The 27,508-nt window shown below is 38.8% G+C and overlaps 1 protein-coding gene across 5 annotated transcripts in view; it reads left to right on the forward strand.

Annotated features, from left to right (window-relative positions):
• RUNX1T1 (RUNX1 partner transcriptional co-repressor 1) overlaps positions 1 to 27,508 on the forward strand; it is a 115,298-nt gene that overhangs the window by 31,625 nt on the left and 56,165 nt on the right. The window contains exon 1 of one of the 5 annotated variants that reach the window (XM_063172628.1): positions 3,610 to 3,795. The exons of 3 other annotated variants lie outside the window; for them this stretch is intronic. In XM_063172628.1, the coding sequence (XP_063028698.1) occupies positions 3,789 to 3,795 (7 nt within the window). In that variant the 5' untranslated portion in view covers positions 3,610 to 3,788. Of the gene's footprint in view, positions 1 to 3,609; positions 3,796 to 15,588; positions 15,611 to 27,508 lie in introns of those variants that run through there. One more of the 5 variants, XM_063172647.1, reaches the window with a different exon arrangement.

The raw sequence follows: 27,508 nt of genomic DNA on the forward strand, positions 1-27,508 counted from the left end.
GAACAAGCAAGCGGGGAAATCTGGACATTAGTGAGTCCGCCCTTTCAAGCTGGTGTGCCACTTTGTGGAATGGCCTTCCCTGAGATTGGGGGGTCCTAATGACCATTCATCAATGCTCGTTGACTGATCATTGAGTGCCTTCTCATTCAGTTTATCAAGTCTTGCACATAAAAAGTCAGAATAAGCATTATTCAGCTTTGTTAAAGCCAACTAGGAGTAAAATGCTCCATTTGAACCCATTTTGCCCTTGGTTTTTCACTTTGTTAATGCAGTCCTGCTTAAATGAGTGCTTTTATTGGGTCTGTTAGAATATCTGAAACTATTAATTCTCTTGTATTGAATAGCTGGTGGCAGGCCAGAGCAGATGGGGTAGAAAACTATTTGGTTGGGTGTATTGCTTTCAATTAGGATCAATGAGGTTTCAGCTCCTTTGAATTAACTCACTTAATACCCACTGTGTGAAGTCACAATGTATCACAACAGTCTGCTATAAGTAGAGCGGGAAGTTGAGAAGTCCTACAGAAAAGCTTTGAGTTAAATTCTTCCTTCACTGTTAATAGAGAGCTTTCATTAACTACAGATGTGTTTCAGTGGACTTCCAGTCCCTGTTATTAAACTGGGTTTGCACGAAAGGCAATCTCTGTACTTTTACATGATGGCCATTAGGAATTTCCCTTTTCCATCAGATCCATGTCTTGGCTACCTTATATCATCTGCTGCATAAAAATCTTTATACTTCCTCTTCAAACACAAGACTATGGAGACTGGTTTGCCTCCTCTACCCATTTTCAAACTAAGGACTCCTAAAGGAAGATTTAAAATTATTTTGTAAAGCATTTTGAGTGATGGTTAAAGAAGGAGCTGGTGCCCACCCAGGATGGTGTAATGTAATGTGCACCATAAAGAAACTGGGGCTAGATTGTCTTGTGGGTTTTTCATTCTTTTTGTATCCCATTCATTTTGGCAATACTCTGACTCTTGTGATGCAGCAGAACTGTTCTGTGTTAAAACCAGTGTCTTTCCTTTCTTGGTGGAGAATAAAACCATTTTACAGAATGAGATTTCCACTTTTGCTTGGCCTGCTAAAATTTTAGACATGGTGCAAAAACTTCTAGGGCAAGCTTTAGGTGACTGCATTAGAAATGGGGGTGGGGAAAGCAAATAAATTTCCACAGAAACTTCTTCAGGGAGGACTGCCAAATGGGTTGCAGCCTGCCTCAGTGTATTAAATAATGAGAGGAGAAAACTATTCATGCAGCTGGCTGCTTGAGAAAATGCTGAAGTAGTCTCAGATGCACAGGCATTCTGTTAGCCCCTTCCATGAGCAGACTTCTAGGTGAGAATCTCCAGGGATCCAGGTTTTGTTGACGTGGATCAATTTAAGTGGCAATTACTGTAGTCAGATAACAGCTTAAAAAGGCTTTTTACACACAGAAAAAGATGCATAATCATGCAGCATATGGAAGTTCAATTTTGTGAGCCATGCTCTGTGGATTTACAATGTACTGATATTAAGACCTTCTTTTAAAGAGTGAATATTGTTCGGTTTTATTAAAATGCGTCATAGTGTTGACACGTTACTTTCTACTCTGAAGCTGATTCAGGCTGCATCTATGTTGATGAAAGGTTGCATTTCCAACTGTGAAAATGTTTTTCCTTTCATGTAGAGTACAGCATTACAAAAGAAAAACAACGTAGCAAATACAATACTAACTGACTGGTTTTAAATAGTGCATCAGATAATAAAACCAAAAGGACAGTAAAGTCTTTAAAGGCCTTGTTGGAGCAGACTTCACTTGTCTCCATTTCCCTTGCTTCTCTCCCTTTGCCCCTCTGCTTTTCTCCCTTTCATGAAAGTGGTCAGGAAAATGTATTCATGTTTTGGATTTCATGTTTCTCTTGGATTCTTTGACACTCAAAAATCCATTATAAAGAACTTCATTTCGATAGATGTCTGATGAAGATGAAGAAAAGACCTGCCTCAAGTAGTAGACACATTAGGTTGTTTGTGCTGGGCTAACAGCCCAGGGGATTGTTATTGGGGCAGAGGAGCTCCTTTTCTTCTTGATGGTCTTGGATTTGCCAGTTCTGTGTTTGGAATTGCTCTCCTATTTAAATAAAACCTAAGGGTGCCACCTAGATTGTGTTAAAAAGGTATCATAGAAATATCAGTAAATTAAATTATTAATTTTCTTTAAGTGAGAAATATTCATGAGTTCAGTCTGGACATTAGGAAGGACTCTTATTTTCTGCTTAATTTTGCATGTGTGTCCTTTTCCTAAACAGATCTTTATCAGGCTCTGTGGTAACTAGAGGAAGGAAGAGGAAGGCCTAAAAGCAGAGCTGTTCCTTCCTAATAGAGGCAGAAGATGGCATAATGCAAAATCAGGGGGGTGCATAAGTATGTACACAGGGACAGACCTTACACTGAGAAGATCTGACTGAGAATTGTTGCCTTTCCATAAAGGTTTGAATGTATAATGCAAAGGTGAAGTCAGAACCAGGACCTACATGTGAGTTGCTGGAGAAATGGTTCATTACTAAAGCACTTTGCAAGTGCTGAATGGGAGGAGAGTTTTAAAAAGGACGGTATTTTTTCTTGTGCTTAGAATTTTGTGCAAAGCTGTGTGCTACAGAAGGCATGCGAGTCAAGCGTATGCTTCTTCTAAGAGGCAAAGATGTTTTACAAAGGACTAAAGAGGGACTGCTGAGAAGAAAATAGCCAGCTTTAGATAAAGCACTATAACAAAGACTTGTAGTTTTATGTATCATGGTGTCCATTAAAGCTTAATAGGGAAGAGTGAATTGAACCTAGCCAGGCATACCTTATTCATGTGAAGGATAAACATTTAAGGGGTTCACAAAATCAGAAATTGGGAGGACATGATTGTTTAGCTTTTGAAAAAGCTTTACAGGGAAGATTTTGTTTTCATCCCCCATGGATCACTATGCAAGGTAAAGGAGAGTAAGCTGCAAATGTTTGGAACATATCAATGGAAGAATCCCAGGGGGTTAAAAGCACCACAGTAAAATGTAAGTGGTCTGCTTTCTAAGTGTGGTCTATTTTACACATACTACTGTGGATCTGAGAGAGCGAGTGATTTTGATACTCCATTCCCTATAGTAAAGGAGAATAATAATGACAGAAGTGTGTGTGTGGTGGGGGGGTGGGGGCGGAATTCTCTTGTAAATTCTTGTGCACGTTTTGAATTTCCACCTAAATAAACAGACGTAGTCTTACAAAGTGCAAAATTATGGCTGTTAAAATAAAGAATTTTTTCCCCCCACATTTGGAGGAGAGCTGATTCAAAGTGATTCTTTTTCTCTAATTGTTGTCAGCAGAGGAAAGGGTTAACTTTTAAGGAAAAATGAATAATTCAGTGTTTGGCTTATCACTCTGCATTTTAGTTTCTATTCTTTGGTCATCTGGAACTTGGTGTGAAAGGTAGAGTAAAAGGAGTCAGCTGAGGGGAGCCGGGGTTGTGATAATTTGCACACACATCCCTGTCATTGTTCTGCCTGAAGAGACAGGGCTGGGTTCAAGGCCACATGTGCTCCTGTCATCATTCACATTTCTGCTCCAAGTGCAATACAGAGTGTCAGCTCTCCATCTGTCTTTGCCTGGCAAACGCACGCGCCCAGCATCCTGCCTCCAGCTACGCTGCCACAGCCAGTTCTGATGGCCCTCCTCGCTTCTCTCTGTTCATTCCAGAACAGGAGGCACTGAGCCCTAAATAAGCTTGCTTTTAGGAGAGAGCCATTTACAGTGTGGTATATTTTATCCAAGGATGCCTGGTGAGTCGAAATTATTGCAGCTCTTTCGGTTCTAAATGAGGAAACGCTAATCGTTTTTTTTGATAGTACATTTCCCCTCTCCTTTTTTCTTTTCTCTTTTAATATAGAGGGTGATTTGCAAGCTGATACGGGTACGGAGCGATCGCGGATGCTAATTCTGTTGTGTATGTGTTTGGGGGAGGGGAATTTGTGCAAGTGAACTGCTAAAGATGATACTTACAGCAGGACTGGATGTTTCAGTGAAAAGGGATAGAAATAGCAGAAAGTCACCAGCTTTGTGGGTGCACGTCTCTGCACGGGGGATCGTTTTTAGCAAAGGGAAATACAGCTTCGGGCTGGCTTTCATGACTGTCAGCTGCACCTTGAATCTGCAAACATTTGATCGTCGGAGATCATTCACAGCGTTTACCCATCAGCTGAAATTATCTCTGTGAAAAGCTGTTTATGTTGGAGAAGTGAGGGAGATTTATAAAACAGATTATTCCAGCCTTGTCCTAAATTGTAGTCCTTCACTGTCACCAGGCAAATCACCAAAATATGTTGATTCAAAATAAAACAATAAAAAATCTGCTGAATTAGAGGAATTGCTGTGGAGCTGGGAGTTATAATAGGTCGGTTTCCTCGGGAAAATATTATCCTTGGATCTTACGATCACTTGTCTTATTGATAAGTGCTATTGCCAATAAAAATGCTTCTATGCAGGGTGATTTGTCTGAGGGGTTTTATGAGATGCTTGACCACGACTGAGTAGATTAAATTTGGTGTGTTTTGTTTGTGTTTTTTTCCCCCTTTGGTAAGGACTGGAGAAAGCCATGTGCCTGATTATAACAGCTTGTGTTCTGGATAAAAAAAAAAAGACGGGGCTAGAGATCCTACAGCTGGCTGGTTCTTGTGGATTATTTGGGTAGGACAGGCAGAAGAGGCTGTGCTTGATCACAGAGAGTCTGTACACCTCGCAGATGGTGTTTTGAAACAGTATCTGCCAGTTTACTGCAGCCACAGTTGCATGTAGGTATTGCCAGTTGTTGGAAGAATGTTTTCCTTTTAGGATTTTTGTATACGGTCATACCCTACTGCTGGTATGTTTGCTGATCCTGTGATTGTAACACGAAAGTGGGCTCTGTTTGCTCAAAGCACAAGGTTAAGAGGATTTATGTGGTTGAAATATGGGCAAATTAATTTGCATAGATAACAACTGAGGACTATGAAAGGTCAATTTAACCCTTTAAACATCAAATTTGATTTGCATGCATTGCATTCCTGGGAAATGTGCTCTTCATTAGAAATACCATGATAATTCATTAATTAGGAAAACTGTGCATTGTGCATAATTTTCATCCACTGATGTTTCCCTTATGTTTGTATGAAACTCATCTTCTCCTGCGGTTTACTCTTCCTGTGTTTTATCAAGATATTTAGATGTACTGAAATGACACAGTCTTATCAGTTTTGATCCTTGTGTGCATTATTCGGTGTTATTGGCAAACTGTTGGAATGCCTAGAGTGGACATTTTTGAAAACCTATTAAGCCTTTGGCATTTAAATTACTTAATCTACCTGCTGGTTAAAATTTCATGCATCTTTAATCAAAATGGCATGTGCCACACTCAAATATGTATACCTTATCAATTTAATGGTTAAGCTTTACCATTAAATAAATCTTTTATTTGCAGCATTCTCTTAAAGCAGTAGCAAGCAAGAAGTGTGTTTTAATGTCAGCTCTGAGTGTTAGAAAACCTTGCACTTGGATACAGAGAATACACTGACAGCTGTGACTGGGAGCATGTGCCAGAATGGAGATACTTGAACAGATCTGACACTTGGCTATTTTTGACACCCATCTGCACTTTTTTACTCTCCTCTAGGATGAACTGCCTCTCAATCTGTTCACAGCATATTTTAGCCCTTTAATATTGTGGTGTTGTGTTTTTTCAAATGGGCATTATTAGCCATCTGGGGCAGATTTTGTATTTTAAAAGTAAGCACATTATGTACAGGAGATTAAAAGGATGTGTATTTTTATGTAATCTGATATTATGTCAGTGCCTTTTGTGTATGTGTGAAGTCTTGATTTCAGAACCATCCCTTTAGTGATTCTGACATCTGAGGTTCTTCTTTTGGGGAAAGAACAGGAAGTAATAAAGACGGGTTCTGGTTTATGTGTGGTGATAACAATTAAACAAACTGAAATTGCCCTTCAAAGATGAATTGCTCGTACTGTTATAATTGTGACTGGGTACTCACCTCCTCACACTCCTGTCAGGGCAAAGGGACAGCAGCGGGGCTGGCTAATGAAGCGCTGTAAAAGCCATTCAGACTTCTGTGAGGGCACTGCTGCAACTCAGAAAAGTCTCTAGAAAGATAATCCCGTTAACATGCAGCTTGCCGTAACCAAGTTAACCATTTTGTCATTCTGTGGAGCGAACTCTAGGAAGCGTTTATCTCTAAGTAATTGTTCCTGGGGGAACAGTGTTCAAATCTAATACCGTGCACCAGTTTCTCTGATTACTGTGAATGTGGTTGTTGGTTTCTTTTTATTTTTTTTTGGTACTGTTTATTCCAGACTTTATTTATGAAACATTACAAATCTATCAGTCATTTTATAGTACTTTCAAAGAACAGATGTTGGCCTACAAAATGCTTTATTATTGCCCATGGCATTATTCAGCATGGTTTCCTTAAAAGGACAATCAGTGATCACAGTCATTGTAGCCCAGAAATAATGCTGCTCTTTCAGAAGATGGCCTGGTATTAGGTCAGACCACCCTTTCTTTACTTCTGCTCTCCAGATGTGGCTGCAACTATTTTTTTTAAGTTCATGTTTCAAAAAAAAAATGGGTCTGTTTTCAAAATCTGGTTTTACTTAAGATATCTCCATCCTGGAGTGCATTTCATAAATTGCCCACATATTTTTCTTAGCAGAGAACTTAACTGGCTGTAATTTTTAACACATGGCCACATCATGTGATATTTTCAAAACATTTGCACATAGCTTTAAGAAGGTCCCGGCAGAAATGATCCATCATCTCACAGCCAGCCCATTTCTTAACAGCATATCTGCATTTTCCATTTAGCAGAGCTATATATTATTAGCTTACATTTTGGGTAGTAAAACAGTGTATTGCTGATTGTAAAACATGGACTTTATTATCTGCTGAAAATTGATTTGGCATTTATAGCCACTGTGTACTAGAGTGGCTTTCTGGTTTTAACATTAGTGCTTGCAAGTGATGATTTGTTTAAAGAACAGAAACAAAATTGCCATGGACATAACTGTTAGTGTCCTAGTAACTGAACATTTGGATTATCCACCTGTTTTTTAAATACATGCATCTAAATGGTGTTACACAGCAAAAGTATCCTAACAGTCCAGTAACCGACTTGTTCTAAGTTGCAGTTGCTATGCTGTTATATTAGAAGGACTCTGTGTATTACAAAACAAGTTTCCTGCCAAATAGGGAAAATGTGTCTGGAACTACTTAAGTCTGAGTATTAACTTTGCATCATTATTCCAATCTTCCTACATAATGGCTTTATCTTCAGGTTTCAGCTACGAGTGAAAAGCTTTTTCCCTAAGAGGACCGTGGGCCACTGGGTTTTTCAGATATGTATGATAGGGTTGGGAGGCGACATGTGATGACTTGCTTTTCACAGTATTAAAGTTTCTTTGTCTTTTATGGTAGTAATAAATTCCAAAGTCTGCATAAAATTATTGCTCTTATTTTCAACCCATGGGGCTGTGAACTGCCTCATGCTACACATGCATGGAAAGTAACTAACACATCATGGAATGCAGATCATGCTGCAGGAATGAACACATACATACATATATGTATATGTATATGTAAATGTATATGTATATGTATATGTATATGTATATATATGTGTGTATGTATGTTATATCAGGGTTCCAAACACTCTTTTCCTGAGAAGATTGAAAGCTTTATAGCTCAGCCCCTTAGCTAGAGAAGAATAGCCTAGTTAGTGTCTCAGGACAGGTACTTCCTTGTTGTTTAGCACCGGGGTGTTTAGCACCAATCACATCTTGATTTGAAGATTTTGGACTCCACACTCACATATATAAGGCATGATCATCATAGCTTGCAAATCAATGTGATCTGTGTGTATACAATTTGAAAAGACAACTTGAATTTTGCATAAAATGAAATAATGTGATACACCAGTTTAAAGTCCACCCAGAGAAATCGATACATGTAAGAGTAGAGGACGTGATACCTGGTCCTTTAGAGGACATGCACACATACCTCTACCAGTTTCCTGGTTTGTTTGCTTCATCCTTGTTTTTTTCAAGGGTGTACATCAAGGATAACACTACAAAAAATCAGCTGAAGCCTGGCATTTCGCTTCCACGTCACAAAACAACTTGTGCACTTTAAGCAGTAGCTGCCTTCCAAATCCAAAGTGCCTCTTAACTCTCCTCATTCCTGGGTGCATCACTGTTACAGCTTTAAAGTTTCCTGATCATGTCAAGCTGCAACTCTGCATGACAGGGTCTCCTTCAGTATTGACGTGGTTAAGCCGCCCAGTGCTGAGATCACACCAATACCTTTTTGGAGTTGAAGCATTTCTGTGACTTGAGTTGTTCACACAGTTTCATTTGGTAGGTAATCTCAGAGGAAGCCCACTGCATATTTAAACATGTTGGTCTCTTCACAAGTGTAGGCTTACTTCTTGTTCCCAGAAATGTGTGTGGTGTAAAATGGAGCATAGAGCCAGCAATGCTAAGGCAAGTAGAGATTAAATGGGGAAAAACATAGGGCACAGCAGTGCTTAGATTTTCACTTACACACAGACACAGTCTAGCCATATTGGCCCACTTGGCAAGGCTTATTTATTTCGATATCCTGCTATGCTAACTCCCTGTTCCCGCAGTTCCTCTGTGAAGCTGGTGAAGTCCTTGCCACATTGTGCCATTCTATCTATATTCACTGGCTCAGCTCTCCAGCAGCTCAGCCATCTCTGCACTGAGTTGCATTTTTGTGATGTACATTTGTTCTTTCTGCCTCATGTACATGAGAGTCACGAAATGAAGAGCAGGACCAGTGCACGAGCTGCTTTCCCCTTGGTGATGTTGATCTTGAGCCCTGTTCCCTTTTAATAAGTTTCTTGTTCAGTTCTTGGGTAGAACAAGAGCATTGGAGATTACTCTCATTAACTGCTAATGGGCAGTAGCTTTCCCCATTGCTAAAGGAATACGGTGCAGACCTGAGCGTGAACAAGCAGGAGAATTTGAATTTGTGTGTTTCACTTCCAGAGTGAGGCTTCCACTCCAAAATCTTGCAAAAAAACTTAAAAGCTCACTCTTCCATCTTGCCTGGCTATGTCTTATACAAACCATTTCTACTTGCCAATCTTCTGAAGGTGTGGATACGGACAACTTTTCTGGAGGAGAGAGTAATGCTGTGGATTCCACGTCTCCAAGGCCCTTGAAAGGCAGTTTTCCTGTTGGCGAGCTGTAGGCAGTTACTAGTTAAATATAATTCACTTTATATAATCTTTTTGTCATGAGCTGTCTACAGCTGCCTAATGGGAGGGTGTAGAGAAGATGGATGAAGCCAAATTTTTCTCGAGGTGCATGGTGTTAAAGATGAGAGGTGAAAGGCACGAGTAATAGACCATGATAAAACCCAAGTAGATTCCAGGAAAAAAAGTTCTTCACCATAATGATGGTCAGACATTAAAACTGTTTTTTCAGAGAGGTAGTGATATTTTCTTTATTGAAGATCCTGTATAGGACAAACGTGTGGCAGCTTGATCTAAACTTCACATGCTTTAAGACAGAAGGACATAGACTGTCCTAATCTCCTAAGGTCACTTCAGCTTGCATAATGATTCTTTGTTCTGCTGGATCTGTTAACTGTTCTGGACACCCAGTCTGAGGTGCTTCGGACCTGTGCTCTGTAGAGGAGAGCAGAGCAGCCCCTGGTACTGGCTTCTGTGTTGTGTTTCAGGGGAAATTTCAGCAGTGTTGGGCTTCAAACACCTAAAGGGATTAATTGAATCTGCTCTGAAACCATTGTTTGATCTGTAGTTTTGTGAATGGACTTTGTGTGCTAGTAGAAGAGCAGAATTGTCAGGCTTAATGCTGGTTGAAAGGGCTGCACATCCTCTGGCAGCTCATGGAGCTGTACTTCCATATATCAGAGCTGAATTTATTTCTCTGAGTTTTTTTTATTGTCTTACTTTTATTTTTTCTCTACTAGTAATTTCTTCTTTACTGCAAGTTGTTGGCAGAGTGCAGAGAAAGAGCCTCATTGTGAGCTTTAACTGCAGAAGAGCTTGAGACGACAAGGTGCTGGAGTCCTTGGGATTTGAGAGGAGACACTTCAACTGAAGGTTCACAGACCTCTTAGTTTTGTCCCTGTGCTACACCTTACCACCTGTTAGTAATGTTCCTGCAGCTGGTTTAAAGAAGAGACACTGAACCCATCCAAATTCTAAAAGTCTCCTTCTCAAATTCTTATGGCATGAAGCTAGAGCCTTACTTGAGCTTTTTCATTATGTTGTGTAATGAGTTGTGGATTTATTTCTGCTTCTTCTTGCTCTTGGGATCTGGTAATCTTGTGGAACTTTTCATGAGGAAAAATTATCTGGTAGGACCCACGCATCTGAACTTATTAAAATTATCCAGCCAGATATTTAGGTTATTAGTGTAGATAAATATTCTGCTATGCCTGCAATAGAACTATACTTTTAAACAGGCACAAAGTGTAAGTCAAAGGTGACAGGAAATCGTTCTGAAGTTCAAAAGGAAATACCATCAGCAGAGGACACAGTTATTAAGAGTACTGCTCATATGGTTCTCATTCCTTATGGACATCCCTTTAGAAGCAGAGTGTAACAAACACTGCTGTTGTTTTTGCATGTTGACAATACTGAGCTGACAAAAACCAAAATAAATGTGGAAATAGAAGAGTGAAAGGAATTGATATTGATCACCTCCTGAAGGAGAAGCTGAGGATTAAGGAAGAAAAATGTATTTTGGTAACCCTTCAAGCATACTGCAAATTTGGGCAGATCTGCTGTAGGGTCAGGCCGATATCCATTCTTTGTTTAAAAATGGGGGTTGCTATATTGAACTGAGATTTGAGTAAGTGGTATTTGCATATGATTAATTAACTGCAGTGAAGTTTGAAATTATTCAAGAAGGAGGAACATGTGTTGCCTTTCAAAGTCCATTGCCCTTTCTAGCTTATCAATGCATCTTTTCTGGGGTATAAGGCACTACTCTGTCTTAAGTAAGGAATTTGGAAAGCATATCTAAAATTTTACGTGGTACTCTATCAGTTCGAATGCTTTATTGGAATTTTCTTTATATGCTTATAATCCTCTTCTCCAATTCTTGGGAGCTTTCCTGTATATGTCCAGTGCAGATTCTTGTAGTTCCCCCTTTCTCTCTGATTCTTCTAGCGATGCTAGGTTCAATGCCTTACTGTCCTCCTGTTTGAAACCACATCCTGCTAAAGGAGTAATCTCCCAGTTAGGGATACAGGGCCTTTCCCTTCTCTCTTTCAGATCTCTCCTTCATATGTATTTTGTGAGTCATGCAAGCACACATGACTCAAATACTCTTCCTGCCACAAGATTGCAGTTTGGAAAATGTGTGCACTCGCATCATAGGAAAATGCAGGCATAATTTGATTCTTGCTTCCAAACTGTGCATTCCAAATATATTCTGGTGGCCCTTTTAAGCCAGAGCAATAAGCATGTGTACACAGCCTTGAATTTTCATTGTAGCTGTTTTATAATCCAAATGAATACCATCTAGACAGATTTTCCTATATGTGACTTCCTCATGTAATTCCTTGAATTTTTAAGAGCCTCTTTTTTTTAAGGGATTTTGCGCCTTGCAGAGCACCAGCCACATCTTCCATGGTTAGCAAATACAAATTAACATTTATTGTTTTAATTTTATTTTTCCAGTCCATTTCACCACATAATTGTTGATTGCGTAATTATATCTGCTAGATTTGCACACTCTTATTTGTATTCTCTTTAGGAGAAAGTTTGTCTAACTGGAATTTAGAAGAGGTCATTTTCTGTGACAGTGTTACTGTTACAACTTTTTTTTTTTTGCCTGGAACCATACTAGATACACTATTTTGGACACTTTAGACTATAAACACTGCAGTGTACAAAAATGATCTTTTAAAAACAGGGATATCCAATAATTGCATTCTATTTTAGAAAGCATTGGGATTTCTGTCAGTTTTGGAAGAGAAATCCCGAGTGAAACACAGGGACCTTGTAACACAGTAAAGAAAGTGGAAAGATGCTCATTAAAGCAATTGTGGTTATGTAAAAGAATGGGTGTAATTAGATATCCATCAAGGTCATATGGCACTGTCATTTAATAGCTTTGAAAGTCATCAGTTTTCTTCTTCTTGGAAACTTGTTTGCAACAGAGTTTACTACCCCTTGGGATTGGCGTTTTAATTTTCATTTTTCCACTGATGGAAGGAGGACAACTAAGTTTCTAGAATTCAAGGCGTTCACATTGCTTGAGTTCATCCTTCCATGGCACTGTAGGATCTCCTAACTTTAGGGTCCTAAAAGAAAAAGAGCTTCTGTCAGTCTCATCCATATTAGCTCTTGGAAGTAATGTAAATTACTTCATTAAAATCAATATTTGATTATTTTACACTGAGCTCAGCATTGACTGCATTGCATCTTCAGAAATAAAAGCAAAGTCCTTTGCAAATTTTAAAGGGGATCTGTGCAGTAAGGAGTGTATATCTTTCTTTTCTGAATTTCTATTAGCCAATGTGAGCACTCCGTTGTCCCCTTGAAAATGGAAAAGTGAGATAGTGGCTTCTTAGAGAATATTATCTGTGTTTCTCATGTTAAATTTTTCAAGTGTTTTGAAGAATGCTTATCATGTTTTGTTAATTTACTTGCATCTCTCTTTACATTTTTCTCTGGTTGTAAAAGCAAATATGTATTTGGATTTTCTGCATTTATTGAGTCTGCTGCACAAGAGATCAATCTGCATGAAACTTTGATTGAGAGATTGGTATGAAAGCAGAGCCTTAAGAGCATGTATAGCAAGTTCTCTGCCTGGAAGGACAGTGCTACAGCCTTTTTTTGCCCTCTTCAGACTCCTCTACATAGACAGAACCACATTTTGGGTTTGATTTGCATGGTTGCTTGCCAGCTCAGCAGCTAGTTTTCTTCCTGTGACATGTCAATTGGTAGAGTAGTAATTTCCAATTCCTTTCATTTTGAGGAAGGCAAGTAATGGTATTTAATCTTCAGATACCAGCAGAAACAGAATCCATTCATTTATGCTGCCTTAAAGGTTTTGCCTCAAACTGCTTTTGAGTCTGTAAAAGCTCCAAAGATAAAAATACTACCTAAATTTAAGGTATCGACCTGCATCTCTCTGTAGAGCCACAAGAGAAATTATATACTCTTTCCTTAGTTAACTTCTATATTCTCTCAGGAAGAGCTTTGTGGAAGCTGCTGAGTAACTTGCATTTTCGTGAAGGAATACAGAAAATCATCGTGTCTTGATTTCACCTTGACAGAAGCAGATATGAGTGGGTGGATTTGTCTGGGGTATTGGCTCAAGACAGTCTTGAAATAATGAGTGTCCATTGCTTAATCACCAGGAATGCTTAATAGCTTTGTCACAAGTGTTTTTCTTTTTGGAGGCTGTAAGTGGTTTCACTGTCTTGCCATACTAGATACAGAATAGATGCCTTGATGAATTACCCAATGGGGATTCTGGTGCAGAATTTGATGCTTACTGAATCAGAATCAAAAGGGTTTCTTTGTGTTTTTTCATTTGTTTTGAGGGGTTTTTTTGTGGGGTGTTTTTTTTTTTTGTTGTTTTTTTTTTTTGGTTTTTTTTTTGGTGTGGGGTGGGGTGGGTTTGTTTTGTTTTTGTTGGGTTTTTTTGTTGTGTTTGTTTGTTTGTTTGGTCTCTTTTAGTCATTACAGTAAAGCTGCTGGGTTTTAAGTATGTCTCCTTACAGGTGTGGGTATGTGCATATTGTTGCCTGCAATTGCTAGCTTTTGGAGGGCTTTTCAACACAAAATACTATGATGATGCAGATGTTCTGATATTGTTCTTGAAAACAGCTGATGGTAGATCTGATGCTGAAAGCTCATCAGCAGCTAGCATACATCATCATCTTCTGATCCAAACTGGTTCCTCTGGGAGTCAGCTCTACTGTTTCAGTGTGTTGTAATTAAATTGAGTGCTGTTAAGGTGTCAGAAATTACTTTATAACACAGGATAATGGACTTAAATAGACTTATTTGCACATTGCAAATAATAGTTTAGCAAATTACCCTTAAAGGCTATGTATTAAAAAACAAAACAAGTCCCCCAATATTCAGTAGGAAAAGAAGAAAAAAATTGATCTGATTTCTAACTCAATCCTTAAGATATCTTTGCATTAAAGCCCTTCTGTGCTTAATAGATGCTATAATAATACCTGTTATTTCTGAATAACAGTCATAACATGCTTTGTTTGAATGAAAAAGGTAATTTTTTTTTTGTTTTAGTTAGGATTGGATATGTAGTTGGAAGTCCCTGTCAACCAGACCTTTAATAACTGGAAAAATACTTCTAATACACGCAACAGATAACTTCTGTATGTAGGTCTTACAAGGTTTTGAGCAATGTTAATCCCCAGAAAAGTTCGTATGAGTTGTGAATACTCAGCATCTTGTAGAATTAGACTGTATTTATGAGAAGGCTAATGTTGTTAGGAAAACAATGAATTTACATGTATAGTGAGAGCTGTTGCAAATCAGCAGGTGGTTTCTAAAATATCAGAAAATGGCAAAATGTTTACTGATGTGATTTCTCTCTGAAAAACAAACCTGTTTAAAAATACTTGAACATTCAAACTTCAAATGCTTAAAGCTGATTTGCTTTTCTTCAGCCATCTCTGGTCTTTCTTACTTGTGTTTTGAATTCACAGGCTCTTAATTTTTAGTCTTGAGGATCTTATTTTGCATTCTGAATAGCACAGTAACAGGAAAAGAAAAAGAAAATAATTTTCTTGCAAACCATATATTTCAATAGGAAGTTTATTTCTAGGAATAGATAAGAGAAGTTCAGGTGATACCAGAAAATATGTGCTTTCATTTTGTATGCCTATGCACATACTTTCATACAGAATACAAGATCACATTTCTCTTTAGTAATATAAAACCTGCTTGAGACAGAATTAATAAATGATGCGAAGCAGTATTAAAATTCTCCCATGTCTTTCGAATCAGACATATAGCTTTAAGCAATTTGTTAGTCACAAAAGCCAAGGAATATAATTAGAATAATATATATATATAAAAATCAAAATCCTGTAAGCTAATTTGCCTGTGTGCCATTTTCTTACCCTGATTTAAAATTAAAGCCTGCTCCTACCCTATAAATGGCTGTTGAACTGTGTACATCTTCTGTGCAAAGGTTTCCAGTGTGGTGAAAAAAGGAATTCAGTTCAAAGATCTTTAATCCCGTTTCCTCCATTTTATTTGATTACTTGGAAAACCTTTCCCTTTGCTGCTGTTCCCCAATTCTTCATTCACCAATAGTACTGAAGGGAAAATTTGTGCTGTGCCGTTTATACATAATTTAAAACTATTGTGCTAGCTTTAAACCCAAAGTCTTTCTCATCTATCATTTATCTCATGATGTTATCTTTTGTACTCGGTACCCTTCAGTAAGCACAGCCTGACACATCTTGTGGCCTTTACCTTCTGCGATAAAAAAGATTGAAAAGATGCTTGGCACCACCTGGTGAAGATGAGGCAACCCTGGAGAACTGTGCTTCGGGAGCAGGTGACTGATGCTACGAAATGTGCCAGTCTGGGGACACAGCTGAGGGGTTGTAGTAGGGAAGGGGGAGGGGAGGGGAAGGAAAAAAAAGAGCAGGAACATTAATACATCTTCCTGAGGTTTGATGGGACATACACTGCCTACTGTTCCATCTGGTGCTTATGATAGCATGGCATATTAGCATGCTGCAAGTTCATAATGTATTCAGGGCGAGAAAACACCACTTGCATACCAATTGAGGCGTCCTCTTTCTCAGAGCTGCTTTTGAATTTCAATGATGTTTATGCCTCCTAAGCCATGACTGAACGGAGCATTTCCGCTTGTGGAGAAATAACAGCAGTGAGGGATTCTGGCTCATGTGGCTTTTCTTTCCTCTTTCTTTATTTTCCTCATTTTTTTTTAGTTCTTCTTCTTCCTGCTCTCTCCTTACAATTTGTTTTGTTTGGGTAAGCCTGAAGACTGCTTGAGGTTTTTGGACTAGCTAATTACAGAGCTTCTGTTAATATTGACTTCTTTTTAAGGCTGCAGTCTATTGTCTTTTTGCTTATCTCAAAATGCTTAAATGTCTTTTTATGGCATTTTGAGGAAATTACTCTAAAAGCAGTGTCATGAAGCATTTAGAAAATAGCACATTGCAATTCTGCTTTATATTCAGATTTTCTGTATTACTAAATTGAAGAACAAACAATAACCGAATTCCACATTTCATGGTAAATTATTTGTGCCCCATGTCTTCAAAGACTTGATTTTCACTTCAAGTGTGCTACATAATAGGATAAGTATCTGAAGTTGAGCAGGTATGTAAGCCTTTGTAGGAGTGAGGTCTTTTTATCGATCCCTTGCAGGAAGTGTACTGATATGTTCGTTTTATTTCTCCCTACCCTGTCCTCTTTGAAACTCTGCTGAGATTGACACTTGACTGGAGACAATCTCAAAACTCCACCATAGACACTCTTGACTGCACATTTTGTTTCTGAACTTGTCAAAGATTGTGATCTCTTTATGGCTCAGTGCTGTGAATCGCTCTGCAGCCCTCCTTCCAGTGGGTTTTCAAAGTGTGAAGTTTACACACAGGGTAGGGTATTTGATGTAGGATTTTCAAGTGTCTGGAGTAATACAAGAGTGTGAGTCTTATTGGCTTTGTTGATGACTGAGCTTCTAAACTGCTTCACGTGTTTTGAAAGTCCTACTCCAAAAAGGAGACTAAACTTGCTGCTAGTCGTAGTTTAACCCCAGCTGGCGACCAAGTCCCACAGAGATGCTTACTCCCCACCAGCAGGACAAGGGGAAGAGAATTGAAAGGGTAAAAGTGAGAATAGTCATGGGTTGAGATAAGAATAGTTTAATAATTGAAATAAAATTGAAATAATAATTGTAATGATAATAATAGTGATAAATGTAATAAAAGGTAAAATAGCAAATAAAGAGAAAAAACCCAAGAAAGTCAACTGATACAATTGCTCACCACCAACTCACTGATGCCCAGCCAGTCCCCAAGCAGCAGCCTTCCAGCCAGCCTTCCTCCCAGTTTTATTGCTGAGCATGACATCACATGGTGTGGGCTGTCTCTTGGGTCAGTTGGGGTCAGCTGTCCCATCTGTGTCCCCTTCCCAACTCCTTGTGCACCCCCAGCCTGCTTGCTGCTGGGAGGGGTGAGAAGCAGAAAAGCCCTGACTCTGTGTAAGTCCCAAAGCTAAAACATTCCTGTGTTACCAGCACTGTTTCCAGCACAAATCCAAAACACAGCCCTACATTAGCTGCTAAGAAGAAAATTAGCCCAGCACACTGCTTGAAGAGAGAAGAAATATTAAAACAGCATCTCTAGTATAAACCCACTTAATTAATGCATTTTGTATCTAGTCCTCTACCTGCACAGCTGGACTCTTGCTGCTGCTGACTGTGGTTTGAGGCTTTAGCTTAATCTTTAATGCATATGACTGTCATGCTAATATAACTTTAATAAAAATGTACTAGGTAGCACTTTGAACTCCTTCACTCTAATTTAGTATTAATCCATTTGACTACTAGAAAAGATCTTGCTTTAGTACTGATCCATTCTTTCAAATAGATACAGCCATGACTTTTATAAATATATATTTTTAGACATTAATTTTACTACTCTTGCATAGATAAGAAACAAAAAATGCATTACTCATTGTGGCAAAGAATAAATTGACTCCCTTTGCTTTACTACCTGAATATCTGTTGTCTGAGGGCTTAAGAACATTCCTTGTTTACTGATAGCGCATTTAGACCTAGACATTAAAGCCTTAGCTTAAATTATTTTTTTTCCTTAATATATTCAGGAAGACTAATGTTACTGAATAGGAATGTGGAGGAGATAGTGTGGGTTATTCAAGCAAGTTTAGTCAGCACTTACAAGATTCTTGAAATGTTTCTTGATGTTCTACAGAACTGTTAACATCTGCATGGCTTGTGAGAAGAGCCACATTTATTGCAGCTGTATGCTAGCTAGAATGCAAAAGAAAAGGGGGGATCAGAGTTAAGAATGAAGCAGCTGGCTTTTGGTACAGAGATTTATAATTTTACTCTCATTACAGACTGACAGTAAACTCTACTTGGACCCTTTTGAATCTGCTTTTTTGAGATGGCAGGTTGAAGGCTTGGGAATTTAGCTGTCAGTAGATGCAGTCCAACAAAATATATACAGTTTAAAAGAAAACACAGCTTTTAGATAAATAATCACAAATAGAAGTTCAGCCTTTCGAGGAGCTGTTTGTTCCAGTATGACATAACATGATGTAAAGCATGTGTTTAAAGCCTACATTTGAGATGATTTAGAAAAAAGACAAAGATAGATTATCTTAAATATTAGAGGGGAGCAATAGACAAAAGGCTGCCAATTCCCTGCAGAACCAATGAGGCCATACAGCTTCTCATACCCACTCTTGCAAGGGTTTGGGATTTCTGGAGAAAAGAAAGGAAAGGTCTATTGAGAGACTCCCAAGAGCCCAGGCTGGGCTGAACAATGTGACAGTATCTCAGTGTGTTTGTTTTGCCTCTTCTCTCTTAGCATTAGAAGAGAAAGTGAGAGAAGAACAAGCAGTATCAGAGACCCATTTTCTATTGCAATACTTCCTTAAAAAAAAAAAATCACATATATGATTCCAGAATCAAGGTTTTTTTGTCCAAGTTTGGTACACTCCTTGCCCATTTTTTCCTCTGTTGTTGAGACAAATTTAAACATAAGGTAGGTCAATATTTGTTAGTTGTCAATATCTTTGTTCAGTTTCAGTGAAGATCATAGTTTTTTATAGTTTTGTTTTCTTATTTATTTGATATGAATGAAAACTGATCATGTGTTTTGTTTCTTATGGTTAATATAGCTTGGGATGCTTCCTCTTACCTTTTTTCGCCTGCACATTTTAAGTGAATCTATTCTGGTTTTGCTCAGTTAATTTCTTTACAACCTGCCCAAGCCATTCACAGTGGGAGTGCCAGGATCTGTTTTTGTGTCTCCTGCTGTTTCTTTAACAACCTCAGCAACTGAGGAAGCTGCATGTCTATACTCCTGTTCTTTATTACTCTCCTTAAATGGTGCTTCTGAATAGTTTTCTAATATTTTCTAAACCAGGCCTATTATTTGTTCATTTGTTGCAGTAGCACACCTACCCATTAAGAAAAAGGGCCAAGAAGGACCATTGAGGTGAAGAGCATTGAGGTTGTTGTTTTAAGAAGTTCATTTGGGTTCATCTTCATCTACTGACACGTTTCTGCTCTCCATACTGTGTTCTGCAGCAGATGTCCACTCTGATAGCCTACTATGATTTTTATCTCTCCTGCCTAGCCTTAGACTTTTCACAGTTACACTCAGCATTATTTATTGTAGTATGGGGCATTGTAAGGGCTCTAACATATGATTGCTGCCTCCTTTCCATTCTCCTATTCTCCTGACACCAGAGCACAGACAAAAGCAAATTTTTAAAGATTTCATTTATGAAGATGCATTTGATTAATTGGTGTTCGCTACCTCATACCTTCTTTTAGTTTCTGAAAGTTTATTTCCACTTAGTGTTTTGGAAACACATTTTATCTTAATTTTGTGCAGATTGTTGGCACTGAACAGAATTGTGTGAAAACCCAAGTAGTTTTATAAGTCAGGGCTCATAATCACCTTTGGAAATGACCTGTTAAGTTTCTAATGGGTCATTTGTATGCACAGTTACTGAATCTACTTGCAATAATTATGGAAAAGATAATGGCTAGAAACTCATTTGGGGACAGTTATTCTTGTTAACTGTTTAGTATTTCATCCAGGTACACCTATTTCCCCATTTTTTAATTCTCCTTTCATAATTTTAGAATTTACCATGGATAGTTGCAGTTCAGCAGTTCTTAATTTCTTCATATCCAAGTTTAGACCTCACCAGAAAAGTACTGATGTGCTTTACACCTTATATTCCAAGAATAAAGAAATATGTTTTCACAGGAGATGCCAGTGCAGTTCCTATCTCTCTTGTACTTTTGAATTGTATCTGCCCTTGGGATTTAGCTTTCTTAGCACATATGTGGTGCAAAAAGGATGTTTATAAAGAACTGTGAGAGCATTTACTTCTTCCCTGCTTGCCTTTTGGTGTCTCTGACTGATTATAGGTGTGAGGGAAATACCAAGTTTTGTTTGGTTCTCTGTGTTTTGGTGCAAAAAGAGGAGTGACGTTAAATTTTGTTGGGTATGTTCAAGTTTATGCCATCATCACGTGGCTGTAGTTGTGTGTGCACAATCCAGGTTTTATCACTGGATATAGTGTGAGTTGTAGGCATGACGCTGCCTATTGTCTCGCTTCTGCAATTCCACTTTTGCAATGTCTCACAGAGAAAGCTATCAGCCAAGCAGGGGAAGGTGGGGGCCGGGGAGGTGTAGCTGGGGGCAAGGGGCAACAACAGGAGACACTGAAAAAGGTGTTGTTGCAGCCAGGGCTGTCTAGTTGCTCTTTTGAGAATGAAATCAATATGCCTGAATTTTAGGGACAATTACTTAATATTCTGTTGGTTCTTTGGGCACAGAATAACACATACTCCTTTACATCACGTGGCTGAAGATACTGGGAAGAGCTGTTCTTGAAGCGCGTCCCTTTGGCTGTCCGAGCAGCTCGCCATTTCTGTGGGCGCCGGGCGCGGGCGCGGCCTTTCCCACGCCGCGGCACGATGCCGGCTCCCTCTAGTGGCCGCACTGGCCCCTGCCCGCCCCCGGCCGCGCCCGGGCTCTTGCCGGCGCTCCCGCTCTGCCCCGCCGCAGGGTGTCCGTCCTGCTGGGGAACACTCTGCTTCTTCGCACAACAATGGCCTCACCTCACAGGAACACAAAATGGATATGCACAAGTAGGACCAAGGCCAAATGTAGGGTGTTTCCGTAGCACAGAGAGAGTTAAAGCTACATTTCATAAGACTTTTTTTTATATACAAGAGAATGTAACCGTATCAGAAAGGGTTAAGCAGATCCACATTGAACATTCACAGTTCAAATGCATCAGACTTCCTTACTTTGTCAATATTTCGCCTGCATTCGTATCATTCAGTGGCTTCTCCTTCGTGTCTGACTTCTCACCCTGAAGTTTCCCCTCCATTTAACACTCCCTTCAGTGCAATTTAAGGCTCTTTCCCTCTTACAGTTTTCTAAATTTGAATGTTAAAAAAATGGAATAAAGAAAGAAAAAGAATCACAGTAAGTATTTTTATACACAAAACCAAGTAAAATTTGGTCCCACACACAAGTGTGTGTGCACATGCACATATCTACACATACAGAAGAAAGCCACAGAAGCAGCACTGATGCACACAGATCAATATTGCCATGTTAGAGTAATAGGTTTAGGTGGCGTGATGAAAATGTTGTTCTATAAATATAAAAGCCTTTTTAATGTATTTGTTGAGGGAAAAAATAAAAACAAAAACCAAACCCTAAACATTTAATTTTAATCTGCTGGGCTTTAAATGAAGTATGTATTGTACAACCGTCATCAATCATGGCAATGCTATGATACCTAAAATAGTTTTAAAAATTTGTGTATATTTTCTGTGGATTCTGTAATAATTGCTGATTTTTCTTTCAGTTCAGGCTTCAGCTGGGGTCTGCTATTTAAAATTCAAAACATAGGGAAGATGCTTCAAAAGAAGGAAGTTTTAAGCTTTATTGTGCAAGACTAAGACTGCTGTGATGCTTTAAGGTCTAGAAACGTTGCGTGTAATTGTATACCCTGTGAGTGGTCTCATTAGTTTACCTACAGCTGTTTTCAGTGTCTATGGTTAAACACGTATTCCTTAGTGTTTCTGGAGCTGGAGTCTGCCTGGAAGGCTAACCCAGCATCTCGCTTTCTGGGTGAGATCACTAGAGATTTCTGTGCCAATATGATTTTGTGTGAATTTGCTGGCTTCAGAAAGAGGTTTTGTTAGTCTTAAATGACATACACAAATTCCTTCCTTTCCTTCTTCCTTTATATGCTTATGCTATTTCTCATTCACTTTTAAGAGTACATGTGAGGTGTTAGGCCAGATGATTTCAAAACACAGTTTTGGAATTGCTAATGGTAGTATTTGCTTTGGAGCTTATTTATCAATAAGCAGTATTGTCTCATCTAAGAAGATATTTGAGCCTTCATTTCTTGTGAAGTTTTTAAGGCTCTCTTTCCCCCTTCTCACCTCTCCACTGCTTTATTAAGGTGTAATCCAGTGCCCAAATAAAAGACATTTGGTGTGACATGCAGCACTGAGGAGGAGCTGACTCGTAACTAATAGTGGGTATTTTCTCACACTCTCTCTAGACAGTGAATCATGTAAATAAAGGATATCTTTAATGGCATGATCTGATGATATGAAATTATAGTCTTCCAAAGTGTGTATTTCTATAAATGCTGAAGTGCTGATGAGTATAATAAATTGCACTACTGAAGATTGTCAGTGTGTAATACCAAGATGGGGAAAGCCTATAGTTCCACTTCTGTCTTGCTGGTAGTGGCAGTAAGTAACTTACAGTGCCAGCACCTGAGCAAGGGTTTCTGGGGGAAATATGCTTCATTATCTATTTTCATTGGTGGATTAATACCCATCTTGAGTGGCTGAATAGAAGCCAAGGAGTTATTATGCCTGCTCACTGAGAACCACCAATTGCTGTGTACAGCAGCCACACTGTGAGAGCAGTCTGAATGCTTCTGGTTTCTCAGGAGGGAAAGAAACTAGATCTATATGGGAATGTTTATGCCCGATTTAGCAGCCACAGAAATTAAAAAATTAGAGACTCTAATTCTTTAGTGATTATATGGGACATTTAGTCTGCTAATTTAGCTGTCTGTGTTAGATGGCAGGAATAAGAAGACTTCCTCAGACTGTTCTGATACTTGGTAGAGAGGGAGCTTGGCTGCCTCTGCTTTCAGTATTATGGGTGTGTTCTTGCTCCCCAGAACTATGCTTCTGGTCTAATGGAGCAGACTTTTCACTGTTTGAAATATCACTTGGAGGAACTGGGTTTTTGGGTGGATAAAATGGCAGTCTGGTAGAGCAGGGATTTGGGACCTTGATCCACAACGTGGGGAGTAGCCTGTCCCAGGCTGGCCACCACCATCTACACGTTACAGGATCTTGACTTGCCCATGACAAATTCCACATTTTAAAATCAAACAAAGCCAAAAGTATATCCATTCACCTTCTTGGTAGTCCCTGTATCATCTTTTCAGATGTATAACCATGGAAAATACCACCTCCTACACACATATTTGATTCTTTTTGAGCCTAAAGGACTTCTGGCATGTTATACAAATATAAGCAAGTTACAAATACAGCTGCAGTAACTTCTTTTGCTTTTTGACAGAGGAGTTTATTGCCTATACTTTCCTGAATTTAAATAAGTTGCTTTAGATTACTTTGTGTAGTCTATATTGGAGACTTCAGTTTCAGCTAAATCTAATGAAATACGGTATCAGTATTCTCTTAGGACTTTTCTAAAATGAGTACAGCTATTGTTTACACTCTGTATAAGTGCATAAAAAATAAAGAAGTTTATAATTATTTTGATTCAGACTTCTAGCATTGTATAACAAACTGTGGTTTCAAACTGAGAGTATGTTTAGACTGGTTGTTAGGGAAAAGTTCTTTACTATGAGGACTTTACTATGGTTCTTTACTATAAGGCACTGGAACAGGTTGCCCAGAGAATCTGTGGGTGCCTTTTCCCTGGAAGTGTTCAAGGCCAGGTTGGATGAGACTCTGAGTAATCTGGTTTAGTGAAAGGTATCCCTGTTCATGGAAGGGGGGCTGGAAGGGGATGATCTTGAAGGTCCCTTTCCAACCCAAGTCTTCCCATGATTCTGTTATTTACTGTTAATTTGGGACTGGACAAACTTTGGATTAAAAACATAAATATGCTTCTGGAGACCAGGTTATGAAATTTCAGTTAATGTTGTGAGAGAAAAATCTTCTTACTTCTGGTGGGAAGGATCTGTGCTGTGTGTGGTTGAGTATATAAGAGCACGCAAACAATACCAATTAGATTCTGATGGCATTTGTATTTCTTAGATATCATTCTGCCTTCATCTATAGTTTGTCAAATAGTGTGTAATCCTGACAAGGGTAGGCCTTCAAGGAATGATGATGCAGAGAGGAAATCAGTTAGTGGTCAGGGAGCCTTTGGGAAAGTACTCCTGAAAATACTTTCAGTACTGAAAGTACTGAAAGCATGCTGAAGATTTCCTCTATACAAGTAAAGGGATTGATTGCTAATGTAGAGAGGTGGTCACCTCTGTAGTTTGTCAGGGAGGCTGGGGTGTGAGTTTGGCCAGTGCTTGCTCTGACTGTTCTTCAGTTCTTCCTGCCAGAGGCAGAGAGTGCCACTTTGTCACTTCACTTGAGCCTCAGTGTTCAGTGAGCTGGGTTTGGAATAGCAGTAATACTTCCCATGATGTGAAACACAAGAGAACCACCCAAACACATGGTTCTTAGTTGGATAGTTTGTCAACAAAAAGAAAAGATCTACAGAACAAAGTAAACCGGAAAATAGTATTTCAATACTGGTTATGGGACTGTTGCTTATTAACTGCATTAGTTCATATATAGAGAAATTTTCATGATATTTGGTGTAATATTTAGAAGAAATCCACATTGTCTTCAGCTTCATTATAGACCAAGTGTTGTGTATTCATCCATGAAAAGGAACACGTAGACTTTGTTTTCCAGGGGCTTATGGAAACTCAGGGCAGCTGCCACAGTTGGGCCCTTATTTTGCTTGTCTGTTCTGGCTGAGTAAACCATAAACCATTGTGGTGGTAGCAGATCTAGATTTAGAATGTATTCTTCTTCCTCCATTCCTGCATCCAAGCAATTATGCATGGTAAAATTTGCAAAGCCAGAAAGGGTGAAGGAGAAAAGAGGCATTTTAAAAAAACATGCAATTCTGATATGAGCCAGTTTTTATTAAATAACTAAAAGTGAATTTATGATAGTTTTGAAACTGTCAAAACATGTCAGATTGTTAAGTGAGAGGGAAAAGTTTATTTTATTTTTCTATTTTACCCCTTCTTTAGGAAATTATATGGTAAGGCAAGTTTATTTCTTTCAGGAAAAAATAATATGTCCAGGCAAAGCAAGCTGTGACATTTTTGTCTTAATTCTGAGATTGAACTCATGCATTACTTATTTTATAATATGTGTAATTATCTGGCCTTCAGCTGCTAAGCCATGAGTGTGGGACCAAGTTTTTTTGCCAGTCAGAACCTCTCACTGTAGAGAACTGAAATCAAAGAGAATGATTTTGCATTTGTACCTCATTGGTAGGACCAGTCAAGGTACCATTGTGGACAAAGAACATGTCATAAGGCATTTTCGCTATTTACCTGCTTTATGTCATCCACAAGCTCTACCAAAAGTGGGAGACAGTAGCACAAAAATCCCTTTCAGATTTTGGGAGACAGAGGAGATTGTATTATGCTCAAGGCTTATTTTAGCACAGCTGAAGAAAACTCTTATAACTTGGCCTCAGATAACTTCAGTGAACTCCCAGGATACAGAATTTCTTCTAGCTATTGCATATTAAATGAGCATAAATGGGTAAATTGAATGTGCTTTCATTTATTCTGAAGAATAGCTGGTGATATGAATTGTTCAACTATCTGAGCAGAGAAGAATGAAGATAAGGCTGCAGCAAAATTGTGATATTGCTCTTGCAAAAGGGTCATCTTCAATATGTGAGCTTCATACCCAGCATGCTAAAGAAGCATTGAAATGTTATGTCATCTGAAAACTTTGCTGTTCATATCCATCAGTCACTTCCCATAGATTCTGATTCCTGGTGGATAAATCTTGCAGAGGTAATGTTCTGTGACAAAAGACAGAGTCTGAGCTGATCTCTGCTACTGCATTCCTGCAAATCACCTGGAAGTAAAAGTCCTCTACTGGGGAACTGGAAACCCAGTGATGTTTCCTTTCTAGGACAATAACATGACTGCATCTGGTGCTGAGAGAAAGTTATGGCTGTATTATGCCTGTTTGAGATCATTGTGTAGCACATAAACATCCATTGTGTTTAGGTCCTTATTTATCAAGAAGAAGTCGAAAGGGCCAAGAGGTGAATGGAATGAAGACTGTACCAGTCTCAAACAAATCCCAGGCATGCTTGGCAGGGAGAGGTTCTGCAGCACTGTTGTCCACATGTCGTGTTTTATGGCTGCATTGTATGACTTGCAGGCTTCCCCAGTGTATGCAGTAAGTAGGATTTACCAGATATGTCAGGCTTTTACCATGCATTCTCAAACGAGTTCTTTTCAACTAAGGCAACCTTGTAATATTGTCCTGCTCGGTGTAGCAGCAGGTTTGAGGCTCAGGAGTTGTGGGATTCCACAAACACCGCCTATTTCTACTGGTGCTGTGTGGCGTGGCCACATCTGAAGGAGAAGTTCTTACTGGCTGCAACATGATAGCATTATGGATGGAAGAACTATGGAATTTGTCCTCCTAGGTTGGACTTGTGGTTGTCTGACTTCAGGTTCATCACCACTGTGACTCAGAGTCTGTGGTTACCTGCTTGCAAATTCCCTGCCACCCCTCTCAAAATAATGAAAATTAGTCTAACGTGTCTAAGAAACCATCAGAATTAAACCTTTCAGATTTAGGTCTGATTCCTGTAACTTGGGTGGTGGAGGCAGGTTCCAATACCTTGTGTCATATGGGGGGCTTGCTCTTTTTGTGAGTTTGAAGGGAACAAGACAATGGACTCTTTTAATTTAGCAAGTTTTATTTTTATTTTTTAAATGTTGGCACCAAAGTAGAAAGTACTGTACAATCAATATAAAGCATCTTTAAGAATCTTTCATGCCTGAGTGTACATCTGGAACTGTTTGCACTAACTAAAAGTAAAATAAATGCCACAGCATATTATACCACAATTTTTTTTCATTTAAAAAAAGGAAATTGAAAACACACCACTCCTTGACATTGAATTGGCTATTGAAATGGTATCAGTAAAGTATTTATATATTCCATATTTTGTTCCATACATCAGCTTTCCTTGATGCGTTAGACTTGGAGGTGTGCCATGTGAGCTGAAATGTTGCCATTTATGAAAGACCGCCTTGTTTTAAAAATGGACTAAATCTTGTAGGGTACAGGAAGTAAAGTAAATCAGTTTGAACGCAGGCACATCTCTCTTTGCTCCAGCTCCTGCATGCTTTGTCTCTTCCTTGTTTGGTTCAGAAGCTGACTGTGCTTGCAGTAAATATCAGTGTTCACCTTAACACTAAATATAGTGATAAAAAATCCTCTACCATAAAAACTGAATGAACAGCAAGAACAGTATAGTTCAGAATCCACAGAAGAATATCATAATTTAAAGTTGGTTTTACAACATTCTTTAATTTTAAATGAAGCAAAATACTTCTGTGGTTAAATCACAGTTCTTCA

The sequence above is a fragment of the Melospiza melodia genome, chromosome 1 (genome assembly GCF_035770615.1).
Source record: "Melospiza melodia melodia isolate bMelMel2 chromosome 1, bMelMel2.pri, whole genome shotgun sequence".
Taxonomy (NCBI): Eukaryota; Metazoa; Chordata; class Aves; order Passeriformes; family Passerellidae; genus Melospiza; species Melospiza melodia.